This window comes from Peromyscus leucopus, chromosome 3, assembly GCF_004664715.2.
Source record: "Peromyscus leucopus breed LL Stock chromosome 3, UCI_PerLeu_2.1, whole genome shotgun sequence".
Classification (NCBI taxonomy): Eukaryota; Metazoa; Chordata; class Mammalia; order Rodentia; family Cricetidae; genus Peromyscus; species Peromyscus leucopus.
Window position 1 is genome coordinate 72,192,700 of NC_051065.1, and position 27,488 is coordinate 72,220,187.

General features: G+C 46.8%; 1 protein-coding gene across 1 annotated transcript; it reads right to left on the reverse strand.

The window, feature by feature from the left end:
* Positions 1–4,326: 4,326 nt before the first annotated feature.
* On the reverse strand, positions 4,327–10,364 carry Tril (TLR4 interactor with leucine rich repeats). The gene has a single exon (XM_028864132.2). The coding sequence runs from the start codon at positions 9,151–9,153 to the stop codon at positions 6,721–6,723; it is 2,433 nt and encodes an 810-aa protein (XP_028719965.1). The 5' UTR covers positions 9,154–10,364; the 3' UTR covers positions 4,327–6,720.
* Positions 10,365–27,488: the final 17,124 nt, after the last annotated feature.

Below are 27,488 nucleotides of genomic sequence, written 5' to 3' on the forward strand. Positions count from 1 at the left end.
ATGGAGGCCAGAGAATAATCTGCAGGGGTCTGTTCCCTTTATTTAGCGTGTGAGGCTCAGGAGTCCAATTCAGATCCCCGGGCTTGGCAGCAGGTACCCTTAGCTATTGAACCACCATACTCACAATCAGACATATTTTAAATAGCAATAACAAACTTATTTTAAATTATATATGTATGTATATATAAACTTTGATGTAGGGGACAGAACCCAGAGCCGCACACAGGCTAAGCATGCACTCTATCATTGCTGTGCTTTCTGTTCTCTGATGCATGCACACAGTTGAAAAGGCCAATGAGTCAAAGTCATCTTTAATAGAGGAAAAAATATGGAAAACTGATATTTACCTCATTTCAAGATTTACCATTGCCGGGCAATAGTAGCACACACCTTTAATTCTAGCACTCGGGAGGCAGAGCCACGTGGATGTCTGTGAGATCGAGGCCAGCCTGGACTACAGAGTGAGTTTCAGGAAAGGTGCCAAAGCTACTCAGAGAAATCCTGTCTTGGGAAAAAAAATTACCGTGTAAGCAAGGTAACTTAATGTTGCCAATTAATCAATGTTTCAGAATAGTAATAAGAAGAGTTAGGGTCAATTGTTTGTAAAAAAAATTGAAGGGGTTATTCAATAGAGGAAGGCGTTTTGTTTTGTTTTGTTTTTGAGAGAGTTTCACTATGGTGGCCTGTAACTTCATCTCTAGGCCAGTCTTCCCTGAACTGGCAGGGATCCGCTTGCCTCTTCTTTCTGAGTACTGAAATCAAAGGCTTATGCCATGGCTGGTTGAGAAAGGCTTTCTACATTTTCAAACAAAAGGTACAGGATGCACATCTATCCATGCTTACTTACCTCACACCAGAAGGCGTGGAGACATTTCAAGATCAATTTGCAAGCCAAGCGCTATGGTACATGCTAGAATCTCAACACTGAGGCATGAGAATCGCTAAGCAGCCCAAACCGGCTTTCTATTGCTGGGCTAAACACTATGACCAAAAGCAAGAGGAAGGAGCAGGGGAAGGAAGGAGAAAAGGATGAACAGGAGAAGAGGAAGGGGCATGGCCCTGGGTTTGTTTAGGATGTTGGTAACTTGAATACAAACCTCAGAAAAGAAAGGAAAGCTGATTTTACTGCTTTGATTTTTTGTTTTTGTTTTTTTTTTTTTAAATCAGGGTTACAATTTCTAATCATGATCATTGTGTTATGGTTATTTAAGAGACCAGCCTGCTCTTGAGGGGAAAGCAACATGAGCTTAGGAATTGCTCTTGGGGGACTGAGATGGGGAGCTTTAAAGCAAATGGGAGAACACGAGCAGAGGATAAAGCTGAGATTGCACAAATGTGAAATACTCTTGCAACTTTCTGGATCAATTTAAAATCATGAGCTTTTAGGAAAAAGCAAAAACAAAAACAACAAAACAAAACACTAGTAATTGAGAGGATAATAATGATAAGAGTACAGAGTGCAGAAAGAAGATCAGGCCAAGGCAGAGATAACAGTGAGTGTACATCTCTCTCTCTCTCTCTCTCTCTCTCTCTCTCTCTCTCTCTCTCTCTCTCTCTGTGTGTGTGTGTGTGTGTACATGCACGTATGTACTAGTGTGTATGTATGTGACTGCATGTATGTATGAGTATATGGGCATATGAGTGCATCAATGTATATATGTGAGTGTAGAAGTGTGGGGATGTAAGTGTGAATGAGTGTATGTGTCAGTGCGTGTTCAGTAATAATTCGGAAGTAAAAAAAAAAAAAAATGTGACAAGACCTGAGAAGGCTGAGAGAGGAAGCAAACAGCCTTCTTGAGTGCAACTCCATTCAAGTAAAATACATTAAACAAATGGACAGAAGTCAATAGCTTTGGCAGCAGAAAGCCAGAGTGTAAAGTCCTGTGGAGCTCTTCCTGAGAAAGGAGGGATTAGCAAGTAGGCAGAGATGAGAAAGGATACATAAGCATCCCTCAAGAAAGACAAAGGATCTGCCCTCATGCTACCACCATGCAGCTCTGTGGAGGGAGCAACCTAGAAACAGACACTTCCTCTCTCAGTACACATATGTACATAAAGAGCCACATACACAACAGAGTGCATGGAGTTCATGCATGCACAAACAGCAACGCCTGGAATAGGCAAAGCAACAGTATGCTGGCTGCATGGGGGGTAGCTGCCAATTTAAAACACCAAGACGGGCCTGTGAGATGGACCCATGTGGCAGAAGGATAGGAGCAATTTTTGCAAGTTATCCTTTGACCTCCACATGTGTTCTGGCAATTGTGTCTAAACTTGGACTAGAAAGCGCTACATCAAACAGTAGTTGGGTCTGAGGACAGGGCTTAGGGATATAAACTGGAGAATATTTCCAGTGGAGACATTTCAGGCTGGAAACAAATATGGCAGTTTCGTTAACTTGCTGGGAGGTGCAAATGCAGGTGTTTGTTGTTATTAGGAGGTATTTTAATCTCCTAAAGTAAAAATCCTTGGAAGGATAGCATGCCTGGAAGGAGAGGTAATCAGAGGCCGGTGGCCTGCAGTAAAAGTGAGTTTTTACATGCCGCGGTGTTCATGTGCTAAGAGGTAAGTGTGGCATCAGCTACAGAGTGAGCACCACTTCACCTTTGGGTGCTATAATTTGGAAAGACTGCTCCACAGCCACAGCTGGTCTCAGTAGACAGTGGCACTCCCCTGTCTCAGCATAGACTGTGGTACAGAGCACCGGAAAACAGCAATCTGGAAGAAATGCTGTTGCCTGATAACACAGTCAGGGCATGCTGGAGTCTGGAACGACGGACATGACAGCTGAATTCTGTCTTCACAGACAAACTGCAAAGCCACAGTACCATGCGAAGGACAACTCACACTGTCCATGGCTGGAATTCTCTCAAGATAGAGCAACCAGAGGATGGCTTTTCTAGTTAGTCTCTCACAATTATTTCAGTAATCAATCCATTAATGCTTAAGTGGAATCTCCAAATAGCTCAGTTTCCTTGTGCAACATGAAATGAGTATTATTTGCCCCACCATCTAAGAAGGATGAACTGGCTTAAACACAGTCAGAAGAAAAGCATGCAAAGCCTACATTTATGCAAGCAGAGAGGAAAGGGGATCCTGGGTAGGCTGCCGAGGAGGGGACTAAAAAGGGAGCCGCTGTAAAAACCCAGCTGCCTCAGTACCCTAAATTTTAATCTAAAGGATGAGGCAAATTATGCCAAGAATTTCATTAACACAAAACATTTCTTGACTCTCAAACTCACCCCTTTTTTTAATTATGAAAAAGCATTGCAATTACTATCATTCTGCCCCAAACTGTGGGAAAGTCTCAGGTAACTGGGACACAAGGGGACAGGGGCAGGAATCGATAACTTTAATCCGATCATCTGACATTCTGATTGTGTTTAAGCAGAAATGCCTAGGCCCTGGAATTCGAAAAAAAACGTCACGCAGCTTGCTGTTTCCTGCCGGAGGATCCAGCTCCTGGCGGTGATCTTAACACTGCGCACAGGTCGGCCGAAGTGTTGCTGGCTGCTGTGAAGTGTCACCGTGCCACTGTGCAGTGGGCACACAGGATGCTCATCTCAACTGATGCAGAAGTGGAAACACAGACAGAATGGGGGGAAGACACAGTGGTGACCTTCGGTGGCCAGGAGGCTTCATCACCAGTCCTTACTGTGGACCCTTCCACACTCTAATTCTCTTAGGACGGTGAAGGTCTTCATCCCGGGTCACAGTCTGGAGGTTTGAATAAATCTCTGGCACTCAAACACTAGACTGTCATTTATCTCCAACTCTTAAGAGAGAAGCAGGAATGATTAGCTACGAAAAATGCAATGTCTGCTTTAAACGTCTGTCTAAGACATGGGAACAGTCCAGTATTGTCGCCTTTGGTGAAAACCAGGTGTGTGGCAGATGAGTGAAGCCACCCTGACCACACTCAGCCCCCTGCAGAAGCAGTCGCCTATTGTGTGAGGGCTCACACGGAACCAGACCTAAGTGTGGCTTCAGAACTGAACACTGCTAATGCATACAAAGATCGTTCTTTATCTTCAGGAATGTCATATTTTCACAAGATCTGTAAATGGGAAAAGAAAAAGAAAAAGTCCCTATAATCTGTGCTCGTGAAATCCAGGGGGTGTGGCGGTCAGGGAACACCTGCTGGGACCTGGTCACCTTGCTGTCACCGGTCTTTGGCAACATTTTCACTCTGGGCTGGGCATTTGATTTTAGAGCAACATACATATCTCTTTACATATGAACTCACGCAACTGTTTCTTTTAAGACAAAGTCCATACTCTATGAAAAGGGAAATAATAATAATAAAAAAAAAAACCCTCATAGACATTGAGCTTCTGTTTCTTTTATACAAGTGGAGACTGCTGTCGAAAAACCCCTCCTGCCATTGTAAACATGCAACAAAACATTTGGGAGTTCCAACCAGACATCTCTATTAGTGGGTTTATTGACATAACTGAACACAACAATGTATAACATTTATTCATTTCTCACTGAAAGACTTTTCAGTGAAACTGCTTTAAGTCCAGGCTGCAACCATTTTTTGGTGATATTCGACCGTTGAAAAAGGCAGGTGGTAGATACAATCAGTGGGGTTTTTTTTCCCCCAGACTTTCAGTGGGCCCCGGTTTTACACTGTGTAAAAGGATCAGCTAAGAGATGCAACTGTGCTGTGCATGAGAAATTGTGAGTTTTACAGAAGGTGCCAGAGAGCCTGCAGGTTGAAAATAAAAGCGAGCAGGCCCCGCCTCCCACCGCCCACGTACCATACGCTCGGAATCTCAAACAAGGCCTGGCAGCAAATACAGGATGACAGTCCATTTCCTGGGGTTTATTAAGTTTGGGCCCTGCAGATAAGGCTGCCAGCAAAGCAGCTGTGGCTTCAGTGGTCTGGACATTTACTCATCCGGACATAAACAAAGACCAGCTCATTTAGACCCTGGGTCCTCAGCTGCTGGGGCAAGGCAGGCCCGGCTCATGTAGGTCAAACATAGAGTGATTGGGCTGAAGGGCCCTGGACTGTGATGGATTCCCTGAGTCATTGGGACCCTCAGGGGCCCGAGGCCTGAAACAGAAGAGTCACTGTTAGCCATAGCACCTTGAACTGGCTGACCTGCATAGTACCCCACGGCTAATAAATCCATAACTACGGTGACTGTAACCACAGTGTACACCCTCTTAGTGAGTGCACTTGGACCACACATGAATTATTAATGTGAACCCAACCACTACATTTAATACAAACACAGACTTCATAAATATTAGGGAGGAAAAGTATGCCAAATAGCTAAAAGCACAACTAAACAAATACTAATCCTAAATTTAAAAAATAATAATAATAAAAAAGAAATGTTGCAACTACTACTAAAAGGTGAGATTTAATAACACAGTAAAACACTGGCTACTGAAGGAATTAATTTGTAAAATATGTAATTATTTCACAGTGAGGGTTAAGTACTCATGATCTTCTGGGTTTAGTAGAAGCAGATACTACTGTGTTTTGTTTTCACATTTGTTTCCCACAAGTCCTTCTTATCTTCTATTATAATGCGGTCAGAGATTACACTACTAATAGACCATCCCCCCTTGCTCTGTTTTGTGGTACTGGGATGCACTCAGAGCTTCACAAACAAGGGCAACCACGGAACCCAGTCCCCAGCCTGACAATTACCTTATGCTTATTGCCTAACCGTGCAAGTTAGAAATAGGTGCTGTCAGGAAGGGCGGGACATCAATGAAATGTAATGAGAAGTAGGTCACATTCGCACCCATCTAGACATGCTATCAGAATGTGGTAAGTGAGCTGGAGGGCTGGCATGCCCTAGGGGGTCATGGGTTTCCTACATGTTGCATTATTTTAATCAAATCTGGCATTCACTTTTTCCATATATAGATTTTAAAAATAAAATTAAAACCACAGGAGCAAGCCTGGGGGAGAAGTATCGCATGCAGCTTCCTCTTGAGAACAATCTCAGTTAACCAAAGGTCAGCAAAAGGTCACATCCTGCACAGGATAAACAGTAGATGGGATCCTGTCCAATCAAGAGTCGTTGAGTTTACTGGTCAGTTTATTAAATGCTCCTCATCTTGTTGGAAAAGATAGCATCTCATTGTTTAAACCTTAAGGCTTCCAGGGAGCTCTACCAGCCAACAGAAAAGGCTTCCTGGATGAGTGTGGCACCTATTTATTTACCCTGCTCATCCTGGCAGAGACCACCAGATTGGTGGGGTCAGTTGCCGGACCCCCTTTGTGATGGTGGTAAGTTCCCCTTTCCTTAACTGGGAACAGAACCCTGCCATAGAGCAAACCCAAGTACAAACAGGAATCCTCTGGTCATGGTGCAAGCATAAAGCACCCTTTGTAGCTCAAGGTTGGTCAGGCTACTGTGCTGCAATGCCACAGGAGCCGTGCCCTGCCACAGGAACCCTGCCCTGCCACAGGAGCCATGCCCTAGGTGTGCCAAGGCTTCCCACCTTTACCCCACCATCCATTGGTCCCTGCTCTTGGGTTTGACAACCAAGGCCCATCCATTTGCTTTGTGAGTACTGGGACGTGAAGGGTGGCATCCAGATTCACTTTCAGTACCACTTGGCTTCAGCAAATGCACAAAAAAAGAGAAAGAAGAGGTGTAATAAAACAAGGTCTTCCTCTGAGATGGCATGGGGCCACAGAGGGAGGCTCCTCAAGGCCAGCGAGATGGTTTCCACATCAAGGCACTAAACCTAGTCAGCAAATCTTTGCAAGAGGTGGTCCTCTCGCCTCAAGCTGCCCCCGGCCCCACCTCCTGTGCTGTCCATGAAGCGGTCGCAGGGAAACTCAATGAGGTCCGCCTCGCTGAGCGCGCACACGGTGGTGCGGGGCCGGTGCGACTGGAAGCCCGAGAAGTCCGCGGACACACCAGTGCCCATGGAGCGCAGTGGCCGTCGGGTGGAGTACATGTGGCGAACGTGGACCGGGCCCCCTCCCTTCCGCCTGGCACGTAGCTTCCTCCGCAGCCACCGAGATCCCCAGGCCCCCAGAGCCAGGAGCACCAGCAGTGCGTTGACAGCCAGCAAGACCAAGGTCAGGAGCTGGTAGTCGACGCCGCCTCGACCTCGTGCCTCCGGCAGGGTTACCAACCCCGCACAGTGGTCCCTGGGGGCCACGGGGCAAACTCTGCCCCCGAGCACGCCCTCCACGCACACTAGGTAAGGAGTGTCTCCGCGCAGCTCGTGCAGCGTGGCCGAGTCGCTGCGCTCGGGCAGGTAGACGAAGCGCTGGAACTTGGGCTGCTGGCCAAAGCGGTCGAAGAGCAGGCGGAAGCGTGCGCCGCCCTGCGGCCGGGGACTGCGGTGCTCGCGAACCGCCCAGCGCACCGAGGCGCTGTTGGCGCTCACCGCCTCCACTGTCAGGTTGCACAGAATGAATTTGTTGAAGTCACAGGGGTCAGATACCAGCGGTGGCGAGCCGACCCCACCATCGGACAGGACTTCTCGCTCTTGCTGCTCCGAGGCTAGGCGCTGCTTCGCTGCGCGCTGCCAGCTGTCTCTGGCAGATGGTGTCCCAGAGGCGGGCTCAGCCGTCGGGGTGGGCTCTGCCTGGGCAAGATTGGCACGGGTGGGACCTCCTCGCTCAGACTTCTCGTCCAGGTCCATGGACTGTGGGACAGGACCCGAAGCAGCAGCGGTAGAGGGGCCCTGATGCTGCAGGCCTGGACCCCGCCGGCTCAGTCTTACTGAGCTTCGGTTGCCCAGGAGCTCCTTGGCAGCCCCGCTCCAGGCCATTCCTGGTAGAAGTCTCCCTCTCTGCTGGGGCTGGGGTTGCGGCGGCAGCTCCTGCGCGAGACCCCCTGTAGGGGGCGTCATCCTCTCCCCTGTGGCTGTGGATAGAGGCCACTGCCTACTGCCTGCTGTAGGGGAAGGTGAGGGATCCACGCAAGACCCATTCTGCAGCAGCTGGTCATCCAGGTAATCCAGGTACTTGCCCCGCAGGGCCGGGGGGTGGCGACACTGCACGAAGACGGTAAGAAGGCGGCCCTGAGAATGCCAGTCGCCCATCCAGCGCTTCAGACCCCGCAACCGGCAGTCGCAGGTCCAACCATTGCCATCTAGATCTAGGCGGTAGAGAGCCGGGCTGGCGGCGAAGATGTCTCCAGAAAGGGCTCTGAGCGCGTTGTCGCGTAGGCTGAGCTCACGTAGCCGGCCCTGGTGGCCAAAGGTGGCAGGGTGCAGAGCAGACAGCTCATTGCCGCTCAGATCTAAGGCCTCCAAGCTGTGCAGGGGCTCCAGCAGTGCCAGGGGAAGCTGGCTCAGCCGGTTGCCTTCCAGGTGCAGCTCGCGCAGGGCCTCCAGGCCCCAAAAGGCCTCTGGCGCGAGCTGTGTGAGCTGGTTGCCGCTGAGGGAGAGCAGGCCCAGGCGTGGCAGGTGCTGGAAGACGCGGGGGCCGAGGTGCTGCAGGTTGTTGGAGGAGAGGATGAGAGTGGAGAGGGAACGCAGAGGGACGAAGGTGGCTGCGTGGCGCAGGGAGGGCTGCAGCTCGTTGGCAGAGAGGTTGAGGAATCGAAGCTTGCCCAGCTGGGTGAAGGCATTCTTGCCCAAAAAGCGGATCCGGTTAGACTCCAGGTGTAGGTAGAGCAGGTTGCCCAGGGGGGCGAAGACTGCATCTGGTAGTGCCCCTAGAGAGTTCCCGTCCAGTCGTAGCTTGACTAGACTCTCCAGGCCCTCGAAGGAGCCCCGGCTAAGGCGGCCAATCTCGTTACCGTTGGCGTAGAGGATGCGCAACTTGCGCAGCGGAGCCAACGTGCCAGGAGCGAACGCCTGTAAGAGGTTGTTCCCCAGGTACAGTTCCTCCAGGCGCGAGAGCTTCTCGAAGGTCTTGGGGTGGAGAGAGCGGATCTGGTTGTACTGCAGGTCTAGCCGTCTGAGCTGCCCCAGGCGGTGGAAGTCGAAGGCGGTGATGTTGGTGATGAAGTTGCCGCCTAAGCTATAGGTGAGCACGTCCTGGGGACTAGGCAGTGAGCTGGTCTTGGGCACCGCGCGGAGCCCCCTGTTGGTGCACAGGAGGTGCTGGGGGTGCTGGCAGTCGCAGCGCTCGGGGCACACGGACTCTGCCCGCGGCAGGAACGCCAGGCAGCCGCACACCATGAGCCAGAAGCGCACGGCGCCGACACCCTCCATCGCCGCCCGTCCAGCGCTCTGCGGCCGGATCGTCCTCTGGGCCGGCCGGCTCTGTGTCTCCTCTGCATTCCCCTGGGCCGGGCCAGAGTCGCTAAAAGGCCTCTTTCGGACTTCTCTGCTGCTCAGTCCAGCCCTTCCTCCGCCCTTTGTCCGGGTGGCTGGCCCGGGTCTCCGCAGGCGGGCTTCGCGGAGCCAAATCAGGAGGCACTGGGCGCTCGAAGAGCCCCGGGTGCTACTTGTTGCATTTCTGCAGAAAAGTGTTTCTTCGGCTGCGCGTCGGGGGCGGGAGGAACCAGCAAGAGTTGGTGCTTTTTGTTTGCGCTCGAGTCCGGAGAGCTGGATTCCCTGGCGCGGATTCTCCCCGCCAAGCGGATTCCCCCACTGCAGACGGGATCCCTTCCAAGAGCTGCTGGGGTGCGGCTTGGCTGCAGAGCACCGGCCACTAGGCCCGCGTCTCCGGCGCCTGCTCGTTCGCGGTCCGGGGGGACTCGGAGCGCAGCCGGAGTGGGCAGCCTGGAGGCCGTGCAGGCTGCGTCCGGAAGGGACCCATGTCGGCGAGGAGCGAGCAAACCCGGCGGAAATTCGTTCTTCCCACACTCTGCCCCCCGGGGGATGCAGGCGGAGAAAGAGGAGACGGCGGAGGCAGGACAGACCCCGGCTGGGGGAGGAGGAAACACTAAGTGGCTCCGCGTCTGGTCAGCCCCAGCCCGGACGCCAAGTGAGAAAAGTAGGGATTAAAAACAGCTGTACGGGTCGGCGCGCGGGCTGGGGGCGGGGGTGGATTACCGGGCGAGCAAACGGGGATTGCAGACAGAGACCTTTTTATTTTAGGCCAGTTCGTCGGCGGCTTCGGAGGAGAGCGAGAGTGCCTCCTCTTACGCATTTAACCTACTCTTCCCGGTGCTACCCTGGGGGAGGTTGAGGCAGCACCGACTCCCCCAGCATTCTGCTCCAAGTCTGGGGGAACCTCAGGTTGCCTGCAGAAGGCCGTCGGTGGACTGTTGTCAGAAGACGCCAAGCTCAGTCCTTTGAAAGTGTTTGGTTTTCTGGTGTCCCTTTGCTAGAGTCAAAGGAGAGGCACCACCCCTTTTCGGTTTCTAAACTGAATATCCACTGGGTTCCGCTCTGGGAGAGACCGTGAAGAAAGTTCCTAAGTGGGGCTACAGTGATTGTGTCAGGGCCAGATTTGGCGATCCAGCCCAATTAATTCTCCTGCAGTCTTAAAGCCCTTGAAGTAGGCCCCGAACGTGTGTGCCTGTAGACAATAACCTGCACAGCTCCCTGGGAAATTGCTTCCTGAAGGGCTCTCCTGCTTTGTGCCTGAGCTTGCAGCGGTCTTGGGAGTTTTCAGGCTCCACTGTGCTCAGGCCTGGGTCAGTTGGGAAAAAAACATTAACATTTACTAACAATACAGAATAGGGGACCATTTCATTGACAGTTCCTTTAGGGGCAGTCCCTGAAGAATTAAAAACAAGCCAGAGATAGCTGCTGCTGCTGCTTGTATTTGTCTATGCAAATTAGCTTTTTGAAAATAGCCCTTCCCCCAAGGTGTGCAGAAACTCTTCTTCGTTTTTAGGGTTACGCTCTGCTAGCAGTGTGGAAAATGAGAGTACACAGCCTCAGTTCTTGAGGCTGAGCATCCCATGGGAAGGGAGGTGCATCTGCGTCGACAGGTCAAATAAGAAGATGAGCCAGTGAGAGGAGAAATCTGCAAAGACTCCAATGATTTGAGTAACTCCAGCACTGCATTGTCTTGTTGAACAGTTTATCAGGAGGAGTGATGGAGACATGTGCCGAACCTGGCAGGGTGGTAAGTGAGGTAAGTGAAGAAAGACTTCATGGTGAAGTAGTGACCCTGACTTTGCAGGGAGATGGGTGTGGGAGAAAAAAAGGTAAGACACTGGTGAACTACATCCAGTTTACTGGGATTTGCTTTGAGTTTCAAATAAAAGGCAAACTTGAGACACACGTGTCTGTTTTCCTAAAATGAAATATGAAGTTTATTTTTCAGTTATTGTGACAACCCCAAACTCCCTTTAACTACTGATTCCTCCGGTGAGTGTGGCTGCTGGAAGCGGGAGAGCCTATGCTTGTACAGTGTTATGTACCTTGCTAGTTCTGCTGACCTTGGCCAAAGACACTATCCTTGCCAGGAACAGGGATCATATGGAGTTTTCAGAGGAAACAGTACCCAAATGCTGCTAACTTTTAGGTTGAACCACCCCCAGAGATGCCTGGGATGGAGCAGCTTCAAAGTTCCCTCCTCCCACAGCATCTAGGCAGATGCCTGGTGTGGAACGGGGGATGGCAGAAACCAAATCCCAATGCTTTGCAGAAGCCCATTTCTTCTCTGGACCTTCTGTAGAAAAAAAATCTCAGAGCCAGGATAAGCAAAGGTAAGGATTTCTCCATATGGCCCTGGAGTATGGATGGATCACCTAACTTCCTTTACAGATACCTCTAAGTAAGGCTGACAGACTTATCCAATATCTGAAGATAGCACACACACACACACACACACACACACGCACGCACGCACGCACGCACGCACGCACGCACGTGCACACACATAGGCATATGTGTACGCTTACTCACACATGCATGACCCCGAGCACACCCAGTGTCAAGCATCTCCACCAGTCATCTGGATTGCCAATGAAGTGGCCTCACCCAGAGCTTTGTGTCAAAAGATAATTGCTCTTCTATCCCATTCCATTTCGTTGAAACAACCCATCTGCTAAATGTATTTAACAAAATGGATATAATGTAGCATATTTCAAGTTAGGAGGCACAGTTTCTGATGGTAGGTGTTGCTTGCCTCTTCAATCCGGTCTCAGGAAAGAAGAAATCTGCAGAGAAGGGGGTAGCCATAGCATTCCGATTCCTTCTTAAAAAAAAAGGAGGTGGTGGCGGCGGGAGTGGGGGAGGGGTTCCTTCTTGAAAAGCACATGGCCTAAGGTCAACTTTACAAGTTGAAATAATTCAGAGTAAACTGATAACGTATTTCTGTAATACAATACGCTCATGTGTTTAGTTTGTTTTCTGATAACCTTTCTCTTTCCGGAATTATAGTGATATTTTATTTGAATTTGGATCCCAGTCACCACAACCACTACACTCACTTCCATAGCAAAGAGCTGTAACAACTCCCAAGCTGCATTTGCTTGGAGAACTGGCTGCTATTGGCACACTATGGAAAAGCAGCCATGAGAGCTCACTGTGTCTGAAAGGGAATGGGAACAGATAAGATGCAGGACTAGACTGTAGGGTGATGGGGAGGCTGCTGAATTACTCTGAACTATTTAACTATTGTTCACAGGTAAAGTTGACCTAAGGCTGCATGCTTTTCAAGCAACAGGTGGTGGGGAGGCTGCTGATCAAGCAGCCTTGATGGTACCAAGTGATGAGAATTGAGAGGTGATGTGGTGACTCCAGCAAAGAGCCCCGGGATGCTCCAGGAAGCCTGTGCTGGGCTTCAGAGCTGAGGGTATTACCTACATGGAGGTGAGCTGCTGATGTTGGAGGGGAAGCCTGAGAAGACACACAGTCCAGGAATTCAGGAAGCTTCAACTCTACCTGCATTCTAGGGGTGAGATGTACTGGCTGGTTCTTCAGCAGCATCATACAACACTAGCTCACAGGATGTCTAGAAACAATTGCTCATTTCATCTCCTTGAAAGATTTTACCAGACAGTAGACATCACGTTACACTTTGTAGCAAAAGAAATCTCTGCCTAAATAAATCAAATAGACAATGTCTACCTGGCTATCTTCTTCTAGGTCCTTGGTTTTGGTGATATGGTTGGCAAGTGTGGCCCAAACATTGGATCAGGACATTCACTTATACAACACATACTTGGGCATTGATGAAACTGTTATTCACTTGTATACCCTGGGCATTGATGAAACTGTACAATCAGCATCAATGGGCTCCTTCCCTACATTCCATGCCTTTGAGGGTCATGTCTCAGCTTTCTTCTGATGGTGCCCCTCCCTCTAAGGGCAGAATTTCAGGTCTCCAAAGGGATGTACCTTCCATACCTTGGGGCATTCTTGCTCAGGGTTCCCAGGATTTTTCTGTCTTTCTTTTTTGGTAACGTTTTTGTTCCTCCGTCAAGCTTGTCGGGCCACATGGTGTATAGTCTAGATAGCCAAGGGAAGCCCAAGAGACAGGTGTATGAAAGGCATCTCGAGGCAGGGCTGGTATTTTCCAATGGGATACACCCAAGAAAACTCTGGAGATACAGGGGATGAGAGCTGCAGAGGGGAGCTGGGCACCCGGGGCCTCCTTTATTGCTAATTCTAGACTCTTGAGATGTCAGCGAGGCCTGATCCCACGTAGCACTTAGGGAATGGGAAGAAGGTACATGTTTGATTGAGAAAGAACAAGGAAGTTAAAGGAAAGCACTTTTTAGAGAGTGTAAATTCTCCTTTAGTCTAACGTAGCTAGGCCCGATTTTCTAGGAAAAGTGTCTTTAGAAAAGGCAAAAGCATGGCTGTCTCCATTCAAATAGTTGTCTCTTAACTATAAACGTTTTGTTAATGGATGGATTCCAGCTTGATCAGGTTCTGGGAGAGTCACGTATCAATTATGTTTGATTGACAAGTCACAACTGTAAATCCTGGAAGGAATTCTACTCAGCAAGGAACCTGCATGCGCTCTATGCACCTTGAAAGCTTGCACCCAAAAATCTCAAGCAGAGGACACAGGCAGACGAGTTGGGGCTGGTCCCGTGGCACATGTGTGTGTAACAAGGATCCTCAGATGCTCTCGTCCCAGCGTGGAATCTTCTTGGGTTTGCCAAGGATATACACAGGTGTTTTCCCCAGAAACCTGTGGTCCCTACTGAACTTTCCATATAAAGGTATGAAGGAGGCTGTGTTTTCAGCAGCTCCTGGAGCTGGGCTGGGTTGGTTGAGGCACAGCGAGGGTGCAGGATGGGTTAAGAAGAGCATTCTGGCCAAGGCTCCTCTGGCGAGGGGTTGGGGGTGGGGGTGGGGAGATCAGGACGTGGGGCTAGCCAAGCCTGCTGGAGCAGCGCCCTGGATTTTACCCAGGGCAGCCAGCAGGGCCGGCAGCTGCTTCCTCACCATGTGTGAGCCAACCCCAGATAGACAGTGTGGCCTCTGACACAGACACACAGTAGGAAACCAGAGAGTTCCCGGTGGTCCCCTACCATGTTATCAAGTGACCCTCCCCACACTTGGCTTTCACCCCCTAAATGAGCTTCCTCTCATTCCCCAGTCTGAAAAACAAATTTCTTGTCCTGGAGAGGTGGTCTGGAATGTGAATAAGGGAGCCACTGGTTTATAGAACATCTGCCAATGTGCCATTTTCCCCTTTGGGACATTACAGCAGTGCAGGTACCTGGCTGAAGACCAGAATGTCTGGGTGACAAAGTCACAATGTATGTTTACAAGCTCAATAGATGATTTTTAAAATGCGCACCCCAGGTTGAGAAGAGACAATACTCTAAATCACTTCCTTATGGCTGATATGCTGCTCACAAAGACTACATATCAGTTGTTTAAAGTGCTTTGAGACCACACGTGTTTCAGATTTTAGAGAGTATGTGTGTATGTGCATGTGTGAACTTGTGTGTCTGTGTGGATATTGGCATAGATGACATTGCCAGTTTCTTAAGTCCAAACTCTGAAATATTCTAAATCAAAAGTTTTTGAACATCAACATGACTTTTTTTTTTTTTTTTTTTTTTTTGGTTTTTGGTTTTTGGTTTTTCGAGACAGGGTTTCTCTGTGTAGCTTTGCGCCTTTCCTGGAACTCCCTTTGTAGACCAGGCTGGCCTCGAACTCACAGAGATCCACCTGCCTTTGCCTCCCGAGTGCTGGGATTAAAGGCATGTGCCTTGTTTAAACAAACAAACAAACAAAAAAAAACAAAAACAAAAAAACCTCAACATGACTTTTGAACACTTAGAGTTTTTTTTTTTTTTTAAATAAGTATTTATTTTGATTTTATGTGTGTGAGTGTTTTGCTTGCAAGTATGTATGTGCATCATGTGCTGGGATGCTGTGGAAGCCAGAAGAGAGTGTAATACTTCCTGAAATTTGGATGGTTATGAGCTGCCATGTGGGTGCTGGGAACTGATCTTGGGTCCTCTACAATAGCGGTAAGTGCTCTTAATCACTGAGCTGTCTCTCCAGCCCCACTTAGGACATTTTAAGATTAGGGCTACTCAACCTGTAACAGTAATAATAGTAAGTAGGACTTACTGAAGACCAGGGATGAGTTGAGCATTCTGCATAGAATAACTCCCATGTCTCCATTACTACCTTGTTATGTAAGAACGATCACCCACACTGGTTTAACAGATGAGCTTTAAAAGTACAGGATCTTGGGCTCACTCTTCAGAATTACACTGCTAGGTAATCGATCCCAAGAACTGAAGCTTAAGATAGCAAGAGCTAGAATTTTTAAGAACTTATTGAAGCATCTCAGCATGTCCTTTGTTAGGAAGAAAACAGACAGGACAAGACCAATCACACACACACACACACACACACACACACACACACACACACATAGAGCACCCAAACGAACAAAAAACCAAAACTGAAAAAACAAATAAAACCCTATGCCCTAGAAGATACCAGATTAGCTGGGGTAAATATGTGTGTGAGTGTGATTGAGGGGGTCAGCGCCATCATTGGCGAAAGCAGTTTAGTCATACTGTATGTGCCCATACAGTCCAAAGGGCACTCTGCCCTTTGAAATAATAACTGCTCCTTAGACCAGAGAAGGCAAGCACCAAGCATGTCTCCAGTCCCTTGCAAAGTGAATGTATCCCACACTGGATTTTTATATCAAAGGAAAATCTACCAGTTCTGAGAAGCCTGATGATTTGAAATTAGCATGCACACACAGACTAAGTATCTCCAAGTGGCACAGTGAACTGTAGCTACTCTGGCAATCCTCACGGGAAAGGCAGATGCTGAGTGAGCATAACGACTTCGGGAATAAGGCAAATCCATTCCTGTTTATGGTTACAGCATCGAGCTGTTTACATGGAGCTGAAATTTTAGAGCAGTAATATAATGTTTTCTTCTGGAGAATCAAGTGGAGTTAGTTGCCTACAGACATACCCTAGGTCCAAAATCATCTCTTAAGAAGAAAAATATTTGTCATTTAGGGAAAACCAAATGTGTGATTGTGCTTTATGATATAACTTTTCACTATTCTTTATTTCAGATTTTTATCTCTACCTCACTAAAACATTTATTTAGCCACACACAACTCCACCCATCTAAAAGGGCCATCACCCTTTTCACTTCATTTTGGGGGCATTCAATAACCAACATTGGATTTTCAGCACCTTCACAAACAGGAAGAGGCAAAGAAAATCAGGTGTTTGCAGGTTCTGACTTTAGATAGTGAGGAGAAAACAATTTCTTTTTACTCTACTTCTCATGCTTATGATTGCTGCATGAATTGAAATTATGATTAAGGTATCTTACAGCACACTTTCATATTTAATATTTGAAAATCAATATAGATCTCATTAGGAAATCAGGTGAGAATTGTTCATGTCTCCAGTGTTATTGTTTGAATCGGAAGTGTCCCCCCAGAGTTTCCTGGTTTTGACACTGGTTCCCTTGCTCATGGCACGGTTTTCAGAGCCCCTGGAGCTTTTAGAATTGGACCCTCGCTGGCACACTTCAATAGGGGTCAGTCATACTCAGCCCTGCTCTGGGTCTCTGGTTCTGCTTCCTGGTCTGCGATGATCTGAATGGCCTCGGCAGAATGCCCCGCTGCCGTGAACTGAGCTCTTTTACCATGGATGTCTCCCTTGCCACGGTGGCCTGAAACTGTCAACTGCTGAAGATGTCTTTCTGTAGGCTGTGAATATATGTTGTTCCCATTGGTTAATAAATAAGCTGCTTTGGCCTATGGCAAGGCAGCTTAGAGGCAGGTGGGAAATCCAAGGAGAGAGACAGGAAAGAGAAAGGTGGAGTCTAGAGCGACGCTTTGAGCTGCAGCCAGGAGAAGCAAGATGTAAAAGTACCACTAAGCCACGAAGCCTGGTGGCAATGCACAGACTGATAGAAATGGGCTGAGTTGAGTTGTAAGACCTAGCTAGCAAGAGGCCTGCCATAGACCATGCAGTTGGTAATTAATATTAAGCCTCGGAATGATTATTTTATAAGCGGCTGCGGGACCGGAAAAATCTATGGCTACAGTCAACCAAAGCAAAATTGTTCTTCCCTTTAAGGGATTTTGTACAGCTATGTACTTTTTTTCCTGGTTTTGAGGAAAGGATGTCAAGAATTAGAGAAGTTAGCTAACTTCTGGAACAATCTATGCTATGCTGGAGAATGAATGCAGAGCACCCTCTGAGCTATTGGCTGTTGACTCCAGGATTTTACAGATGGACCCCAAGAGGCTGCTCCTTGACAACATGGTTGTTTCACACCAACAAGGCCAGTCTGAAAACTGATAGTACTTAACTACTCAAAGCATTTACAACTGATAGAGCAGGACACAGACAGTCCAGAAGAGTGGCCGCTGTGAAGCAGCCCCTTGTGTTTACCTGCTGCAGGTGGATGCGCCGGTCCTTGATTAGACTTTCTGAGTGATACTTTATTTCTCTTTCCTGCCAATGAGTACGGCAGTCAGAAAGCCTGGAAACATTCAAGGCCTTCCTAGCTCCAAGTACTTTCAGGTTTCTGGGACCCTTTTCTCTGAGTTCAGGTTCACTAGAGTGGCTCAGATTTCACAGAAAACTGTTGTGTGGAAGCAGAGAGAAACCAAGTGTGATGAATCGCAAGCTAGGTTTCCAATCTCTAGGAGAAATAGCCTCCCATTCTCTTCAGTGAGATGTATGGAACTCATTAAAAATTGTTATTTGGAGCCGGGCGGTGGTGGCGCACGCCTTTAATCCCAGCACTCAGGAGGCAGAACCAGGCAGATCTCTGTGAGTTCGAGGCCAGCCTGCTCTATAGAATGAGATCCAGGACAGGTACCAAAACTACACAGAGAAACCCTGTCTCGAAAAAATAACAACCAAAAAATTTGTTATTTGGGGGCAGGAGGATGGCTCATCAGAGAAAGCTACTTGCCACTAAGCCTGATGCCTTGAGTTTGATCCCTAGACCTTTCACGGTTAAAGGGGAGAGCTAGTGCGCATGCACAAAGAAATAAAAGTTACATAAGTAAATTTTTTAAAATATCATTTTCCCCTCACAAACAGTTCTGAATTGTTTTAATTGATGACTGAAATAAATGTGTAGAGGGTCACCGCATCACCAAGTATTGGTCTGGTATGAGGATGGCTGCGTTAAATTCTAAGATCCCTTCCAGTTTAAAACATAAAGGAGACAATTGCATTTCTTCTTGGAACATAATTCAGTTCATTGGAATAAGAAACTCTTTTGAAGATTATTCATCTAAAGGACTAGCAACCCATCCTTCAAATTTTCAAAGACTTACTATAAAAACTTGGGGGCACAAATGTCAGCTCCCCACATTTTCTCTTCCTTGGAGTAGTCCATGTCTCCTTAGTCCAGTGTCAATGTGTTGAGCCCAAATAAGGAAGGCACATTCAGACCTATGCTGAAGAAAACTCTGGTTCTATCCTGGCAAGAAATAGCCTGCCAATCTCAGTAATGAAAATAATCCTGCACAGTTAAGTAATTGACTGTATATATTGTAAATACTCTGAAAGTGCTTGCAGATTGCATCAAAAGACCAGGAACATGGCAGGAAAGGAAATGAGGGGGAGGAAGCCTCCATCCCTCTTCAGAGAGACTGTAATTGTCTGTGAAGGTTTGCACATTGATTACACTTAGTAACACCATATGCTGGATGGGACATGAGATCAAAGACCCTGCCACAGCCCTGGAGCCCACCCCTCCAGCAAGATGAAATGTTTCTGTTGGGAGAATGCTAATAGATCCATGAAGACATTTCCCTGGGTTCCCCTACACTCCCAACTTGGTTTCAAAATACAAAAGAGCGGCTTCAGATCTCAGTGCTCTTCAAACCTTCTTCATTGGCATAGTGCTCTGTAGAGTGGGTGGAAAAGATCTTACCACGTAGATGTTTGGAATCCAAGAATTTTCAAAACCTTAAATTAAATTGTTATTTATTTATTGAGAAAAATTCTCACTATGTAGCCTTTGGCTAGCCTGGAACTCACTATGTAGACCAGGCATAGACCACGCTAACTTCAAGTGCACCTGCCTCTGCCTCCCAAGTGCTGGGATTAAAGATGTGCACCACCATGCACAGCTCGTAAATTGTTAATTTTTATAGTACATAAGGCCTTAGAAATTTGGGGAGAAAGAGCTTGACGGCCCCTGCATTTCCTTAGTTGAAGAGAGTATGGATTTTCTCCTCCATTTTTATCTACAATAAAAATTGTACACAAGTTAAAAATCTCCAGGAAAAATAATATGATGTCATATACATTATAGTGTTTCCTATCACCCTGCCTTGTCCTTCTCAGTTACAAATAGTCCTTCTGGTAAACCTTTTTTAAAAAATCAATCTTGGTAATGGAAATAACCTTGGCTAGTCAGTTTGCTGTATACAGAGTAAATATCCCCAAAGCTTTCACAAATGTCATAAAAAGCTAAATGCTTGTCATAAACCTTCCATGTGACAAACACAAGCGATAAGAAGATGACATGTAGTTGCATTACCTCTGCCCTTGAACCGCATTCATGGTCCAGGGTTCATTTTCTCATCTGTAAGGGGGGACAAATCATACTTGCTCAGTGTAAGAGTTTGGGGAAATATATGTGAAAGCGCTGAGAACACAGAGTTCAGAAAACAGGACCAGCAGCAACATCTCAACACTAGCGTCTTCTCCATGACAACACCAGGAGGCCCTTGAAGCTAAGATGGAGGCTCACCCACAGTGCCTTGTCCTGTCTGGCAACAACCCAGGGTCTTTACTTAAATGGTTGACCTTTAGCAGAGGTTAGGTTGAACTGAAAGTCTTAACCTTTCCACTTGTGCTGCTAGAACAAAATACCAGGGATCGGAGAATTTATGAGGGGCAGATATTTACTGATGGTAGATATGGAATCTGGGAAGCACAAGATCAAAGCGATAGTGTGTTCACTGTACGGTGAGGATCTGGTCTCTGTAGCCAAGAGGAAACTTTGAATGTTATGCCCTCCAGAGGGAAGTACAACTCTGCCCCTACATAGGTAAAATGAGATCTGAAACGTGGGAGGGACCCAGCCAAACCACTGCAAAGAGGAAACCACATTCTGCTTCTTCCGTCTTCCCTGCAGGTTGGTTTCTGTCTTTCCTTATTTGATTCTTCTCCAGGCTGCCTGGGTCCTAAGCACACAGTGTTCAACAACCAAATTCTCACTGGAAATCTCATCAGACAGGTCTGGATGCCAGGTTTCCCATGTCGTCACAGAGTTCACACTCCAGATCCTTTGACCACACTGGACATGGGTTTCCTTCCATGGGCAGTGATGTAGTGGTGGTGTAGCAGTGTTTTCCAGAGGGTTCTTATCATCTGTATGGCTTTGAGGTATGAAAAGACTGTGTAGGGCGGGGAGGAGGTCCTGTGCGAGGCTGCTCCTCACTGCCATATTTGTCTCGGGGGTTCCCAGAGGACAATTGTCCATTCGGGCCTTAAGAAATGCTGCAAAAGTTTAGGTTGTCCTAGGGGTGTCAGGTAAGACTGTTGGCCTGCTTTGAGGGACACTAGGGTAAATGTTCTGGAGCATCTCTCTCTTTCCAGCTCTAAACATAAGCACTGAGTTGCATTTTTTTAACTGGGACACTGTTCAGTTCACACACTGCTTTAGGGGAACGTGTTCTTTTAAAAGTCTGCATGTTATACAATGGACTGCAATTTTTCACCCTGCGTGCGTGGCTGGTCTCAACTCATGGTATCAGATGGTCTAATATTCATCGGCAATAATAAGGATAGTATATATGAAGCCTATCGCCTGCCTCTTCACAGTCCTAGAAAGCTGTTTTGCTTTGCCTTTAAGCTGCCAAACTAACAAATGACTAGACCCTTCCTTCCACCAGGGTACAGGTGTCAGGGCCGCACAGCTGAGATCGTTGTTTAGCGAGCTGGGGATTCTGGGTAAATAACTGTTGACTCTTCAAAGCATTGCTTAGCCACCACACTAGTACTGATGAGGTGTTTCCTGGGAAAGTTGCCATTTGGAACATCATCAAGGGTAAAACCTCCAGGGTAACTACTCAAGGATGCTCAGGTGAAAAGGCACCTTTGGTACTCAGTATGTGATTTCCGCTCTTTCATGAGGTGATAGATGTAAGGACCAGCTTAACTAAAATTCCAGAGTCATTTTCCAGCCAAAAACAGGTGGCCACAAACATCTGCCAGAATAACAAGCATTCATGACTGGCATCACCGTGTTGATCCTGTGCCAGGTGCCACTCTGAGCCCTCTGGAAGCATTCAATCACTAAATCGCCAACAGCCCATCCAGGAAAGTGCATTATTCCTCCTGTTCTAGATAATGCACCTGAAGCCAAGAAAGGGTCAGTAATAGGTACAAGGTCATCCAGCTCGACTCCAGTGACACAGTGGGAACATAAACTAACAGCTTAGGGGAATTCTTAATACTCATCATGTGAATCTTCCACCTAAGAGTCCTTGTTATGATTTTTGGAATCACTTAAAATTTTATTATTTATTTATGTGTTGGGGAGAATGGGGGTAGGGTGTGTGTGTGTGTGTGTGCGCATGGGATGGTGTGGAGTGAGGTAGGATGGGGTGGGCACAGGGATATGGAGGGATACCCTTGGAAGTTGGAAGGATATTGGAATACAGGTGGTTGTGAGCCACCTGGTCCAGATGCTGGGAACTCAACCACCCTGCCCACCTTGATGATCTGGGACAACATGGAGTTTGAATCCAGAATTCAACCAGAATTTCACATAGAGAATCCCAGAGCCAGTCTTCTCCCATATTCACTGTCAGGGACTGGTGGAGACCCCCCAACCGTACTTAGGAGACCTCTAGATCATTCCCCTATCCTTGCTGCTTGCCTATCAGCCACAGCACGATTGTGGGACTGCCCAGAGTCTGAACTCTAGTCCTCTGGAAGAGCAGCAAGTGCCATTAACCACTGAGTCATCTCTTTAGCTCCCATGGCCAGTTCTCATGCATAATATTTTCCAGAGTAACCCATCTGCCCTTGCAGATACATTGTTTGAATGACAGTGTTTTGAAATATGATTCTTACAGTGGAAATTTCAAAGCCGTCGGCATCTATTCCCATGCAGAACTCAGCATTTTCCTCATTCCTACTATTTGTTCATATTCATGAGCTCCACAATAGCACCCCTTACTATATTAGGTTACACTAGCTTTTTGATGTTGTAGACGCAGTGTATGTGCATTATAGAAATTCAGACAATACACATTAACAACAATAATAATATAAAATACTGCACCCCTTCCATGGAGGGCTGGATAATGGCCCCTTAAAGATGTTTACAATGAATATCTACCCCTACAAACTTAAAGATATGTTAAACTCCATCACATGGAGTGAGAGGGTAAAGGTCAGTGTAAAATTAATGTTGCTCATTAGTTGGCTTTAATACGGAAAAAGGATCTTAGAGTTTCAGGGTGGGGCTGAAAGGGGCAGAGGTGGGAAGAAATCTCTGAGTGCTGTTATGCAGAACAGCCATTGCTGGCTTTGAGGAGGAGCAGGGCAAGGGCCATGAGCCAGGAAAGCGGGGAATAGCTAGGAGCCATAACAGCAGGAAAATGCATTCATAATTTGAGCCTCCAAAGGACAGCATCTCTGCTCATGCTCTGAACCAAATTCAACCAGGCTCATGTTCAACCTCTGTCTGGATTGGTGTTTCTGTTGCTGTGAATAAACACCATGATGGAAAGCAACTTGTGAAAGACAGGGTTAATTTTCCTATGCTTCCACAGTCCATGGAGGGAAGTCAGGGCAGGGACTCAACCAAGGCGAGAACCTGGAGTTGGGAACTAATGCAGAAGCCGTGGAGGAGTACTGCTTACTGACTTGGTCCTCATGGCCTGTCCAGTTTGCATTCTTATAACTTTCAAGACCAGCAGCTGGGGGGGGGGGGTGGCCCCAGCCACAGTGAACTGGGACCTTCCATATCAATCATCAGTCAAGAAGATGCACCACAGGCTTGCATACAGGTAACTCTGGTAAGGGCATTTTCTCAATTGAACTTCCCTCTTTCCAAATAACCCTGGCTTGTATAGAGTTGAAATAAAACTAGCTAGTTCAACTTGTGACCTACAGATTGTAAGATAACAAATGTGTATTGCTCTGTGCCACCAATACTTTTAGTAGTTTGTTACAACAGCAATAGAAAATTCTTACACCTATAGTTTATGAAAATACAAGCCTTACATAGGCTTAAAATGTAAGTGGGGATAGGAGTAGGGAGACAGGGGAGGGGGGTGGTTAACCTAAGCTAAGGATATATGAAGAAGCCTTACAGAAGTCTAGTAGTTTGTAAGCTAATTAAAAATAGAATATATAGCCTGACAGTGGTGGCGCACACCTTTAATCCCAGCACTCAGGAGGCAGAGGCTGGAGGATCTCTGAGTTTGAGGCCAGCCTGGTCTTCAGAGTAAGTTCCAGGACAGCCAGGGCTACACAGAGAAACTTTTCTGTCTTGAACACACACACACACACACACACACACACACACACACACACACACACACACACACACACACCCCAGAAGTACTTTGCATATGCAGAGTACTGCTCCCAGAAGATGTGTCATTAAACAAAAACCCGAGTTTCATGCATTAGCTATTGGTCAAGAGGTGCCAGAGTTTCTCAAAATAATGCAGGCTGTTGCAATTGCTCATGGTTTCACACCATGAATAGATGGTAAGACTCTACTGCTGCATACATTACTCGCTTTGGATGGAGGCCATAGAGAAATCAACTTGAGTGATCAGCAAACTCTCTCCCTGCTGCCTAGCTTACACAATGCCAGGCACCAATGGTCTTACCCTATACTGGGGCCTGCATGCTGCAATACTGATCTGCCAGACTAGATGCACCCTTTAGTGCAATAGTGGAGAACATCAGTTATGGAGAGAACCAACCACTTTCTGAGAGCATCAGAGTCCTATTTCACAGGAAGGAGTTCGTGCCTGACACTGTTAACCTTGTCAAGGTCTCACAGGGCTCTAGGGGCAACCTACTGTTGTTCTGTTAAATAGTCATGCTGTCAAACTGCCTTCTGGATACATCTGTTTGTATCGATAGATTTGTGTTACCCTCAACTCTGATCAGAAATGTCTCTTTTCCCAATGAATAAAAGGTTAATGGAGAGACTCGTCAAAGGGTCAAGTATAAATAACCATAAGTGCTCAGCTGTGGATGAACCACCTGTATTGATCTCCCCAACCCAAGGCTCAGGGAACGCTGTAGTGGAGTACTCAGAAACTGTAAGAGCTGACAGAAGAGGATGGGGACTGTGGAATGTTGGGTTCTGGACATGATGTGGCTGCTGCACACATTCACTCACAGCAACTGTGATTATCTACAAAGATCTGGATGAGAACAAGCTGGTCAGAATTCCTACATGAAGGATGGGGTAGGGCTTGAGGCCACATCCTTGGAGAGGAGGACAGTGGATGGTTGCTAAGAGGGGAAGGGAGGGTCACTCTCCTCGGGGGCATGGCTGTTGCAGGTTGGCCATGCCTCAGTGAATGCCTCAGACCCATGGGCAGCATTTGGTCTCTGGGGATTATCAATGACACAAACTGGCAGAAGGAAGTTGGGAGGGAGTTGGGGTGGGGGATTTTAGGAGGAGCTGGAAGGAGGTAATGATGGAAGAATATAATCAAAACACATTGTATGAAATAAGCAAAGAATAAATGAAAAATAATCTTAAAAATCTATCACATCAGCTAACTAGAGAGTAGAACTATTAAAATATATGTTTCTGATCTTTTTATACACAGGTAACCACTTTTAAAGATCTGTATTATTTTTAAATTTCCGTGTGTGCCCACTCAAGTGCAGGTGCCCACAGAGGGCAGAGGAATGGGATATCTCTGAAGCTGGAGTTACATGTTACTGTGACTCTTCCAGTGTGGGTGCTGGGAACGGAACTCAGGTCCCCTGGAAGAGAAGCAAGACCTCTTAATTGCCAAGTCTCTCCACTCCTGTGATCTTTCTTTAGAAATAAAGTTAAGGTGGTAATGTTGTAAACTTCCTGTCCATGTCTGTTTTCCATTGCTGTGAGGTAATAATAAAAGCTGCATAATCTGGAAGGAGCTAATTCTGACCAACAGCCCTGGAGGTACAAGTACCCAGAGCCTGCATCCTCTCAGGGGCATGTGTTGCCCATGTGTGGGGAGAAGCAGGAGACATGTGGGCATATGTGGAAGAGATGGCCAGTAAGAAACGAAGCAGCAGAAAGCCCAAAAGCTTGTTTAAGAATCTATTCCCACAATAAACTCCCGTTTCACATGAAGTTCACATAATCCTCTGTGAGGACGGAACTCTTGTGATCTGACTCATAAGGTCCTACCCCACCCCCACACTGCTCTGTTGGTAATGACTTGGTGGGACAAACCACATCCAGATCCTAGCCCTGCCTGATTTCTTTCACTCGTTGTCTTCTCTGGTGATAAATTTTCATCATATGTAATATTCAGACCATACTCAGATTTCCCTGGGTACCGGGAGTCAGGTAAGGAATATGCATTATGAATTATATGTTGCTTAGGTATTTTAATATCTAAAACAGTGCATTCGTTTTCCGATTCAGTATCTGTCTGATTGCTTCTCCATATTGCCCACCTCTGCTGGTTCTCATCTCATGTATTTCCTGTATATTGGAAGTTAGGTCTAGGAACCTGGGTAATTACCAAAGATATGTATTCTAAAATACATCTTGGGTGCAGTGGTGTGTTTCATTTGGCGTTATGAAAGGAGGCACATGCCAGACAGTGTCACCATGACTGAAGACCACTCTGCATGACTCCACTGACATCAGGTCTAAGACCACATACCAGGTTGTGGTGATCAGAACAGTAACCTGCCTGGAGATAGTGGGATCTGACAGGGCTAGACTCTACAGGAGTTTGTGGATGATGGCTGCATTCTGGACCTTTCTGTCTGGGGTACAGAATGACCTTCCAAGCTTCCTGCTGCACAGTGAGATTACCTCCTGTGTAAACAGCACATTCTCTGTGTGGAACTACTTAAGCGCCATACAGATGTCCGACTTCTCTTCATTCATTCGTCTAATGGTCAGTCCCATCTCCCAATCTTGCCTGGTATGATACTGATCAGAAACTGTAAAAATAGCGATTCATCCAATGCGTCCCTTCCTTTTTAAACTTCTTAGCTGCTGTTCCTTGAGGAGGTCAGGGTTGGGAAGCTTTCCCTAATTAACTAAAGTACTTGCTTCCCTGAAAAACAGTTTGTACTGAGGAAACAGGAAATGCTCTACCCTTTAATCACCAACTTTCAAAGAGAGAAATTTGTTAATAATTTCAGTGATGACAATTGATAGCTTTTTCTGTCTCACTCGATCTCTTTATTTACTCATTTACTCAAGGGGGAGACACATGTCCATGCCACAGCATCAGTGTGGAGATGAGGGGACAGCCTGTGGGAGATGATTCTTTTCTTCCCCGTGTGGGTCCCAAGGGCCTAACATATCCTGCCAGGCTTGGTTGCCCGTGACAATGAGCCATCTCAGCAGCTGGCTAGCTGTCTCCTTCTGAGAAACACAAGCTCAGAGATTTTCTACAAATCCAATGTGTTTCTGTGTGAACATATTATCAGTTTCTTAGGTGTATGCTGAATTTGTTTTGCAGTTCTGGGATAGTTCTTGTAATTTTTAATTAAGTTGTATCAGTTCAATATCAAAATTAAATGAAAAATCTTCACAGAGAACCTTATTTTTGATACCTCTCCCTAATCTACATTGCCTTTTCCTGCTTGTCAACATCTTATGAGGTATTCACCCACACACAGACACATGCACACACAGATACAGACACACACATGCACATATGTAAGAAAGGGTTATATGTGTAAGTGTGTAGGCCTTTGCCCTGACTTCATTCACCTCTTTCTTTTGTACCCTTTGATTTTCTTGTTTGTTTTATTCACCTAGTGGCATCTTCTTGTGACTTCTCTACATCGACACATGCAAACCATTTTCATTCCCTTTCTGGAGCGTATTAGAAGTCCATAGTGTAGATACACTGCTATTTGTTTATTCAACCACTTCCCTGTTACCATAGACTTGGAATTTTTATTATTACATATAACAAACTTGTATATTTAGCATCTTATACTTTGGCAGCTATAAATATCAGTGGTATTTTAGAGGTA

What these genes read in the sequence shown, in the direction of transcription:
- Tril (XM_028864132.2), bottom strand. Translation starts at nt 9,153, where the DNA reads ATGGAGGGTGTCGGCGCCGTGCGCTTCTGGCTCATGGTGTGCGGCTGC.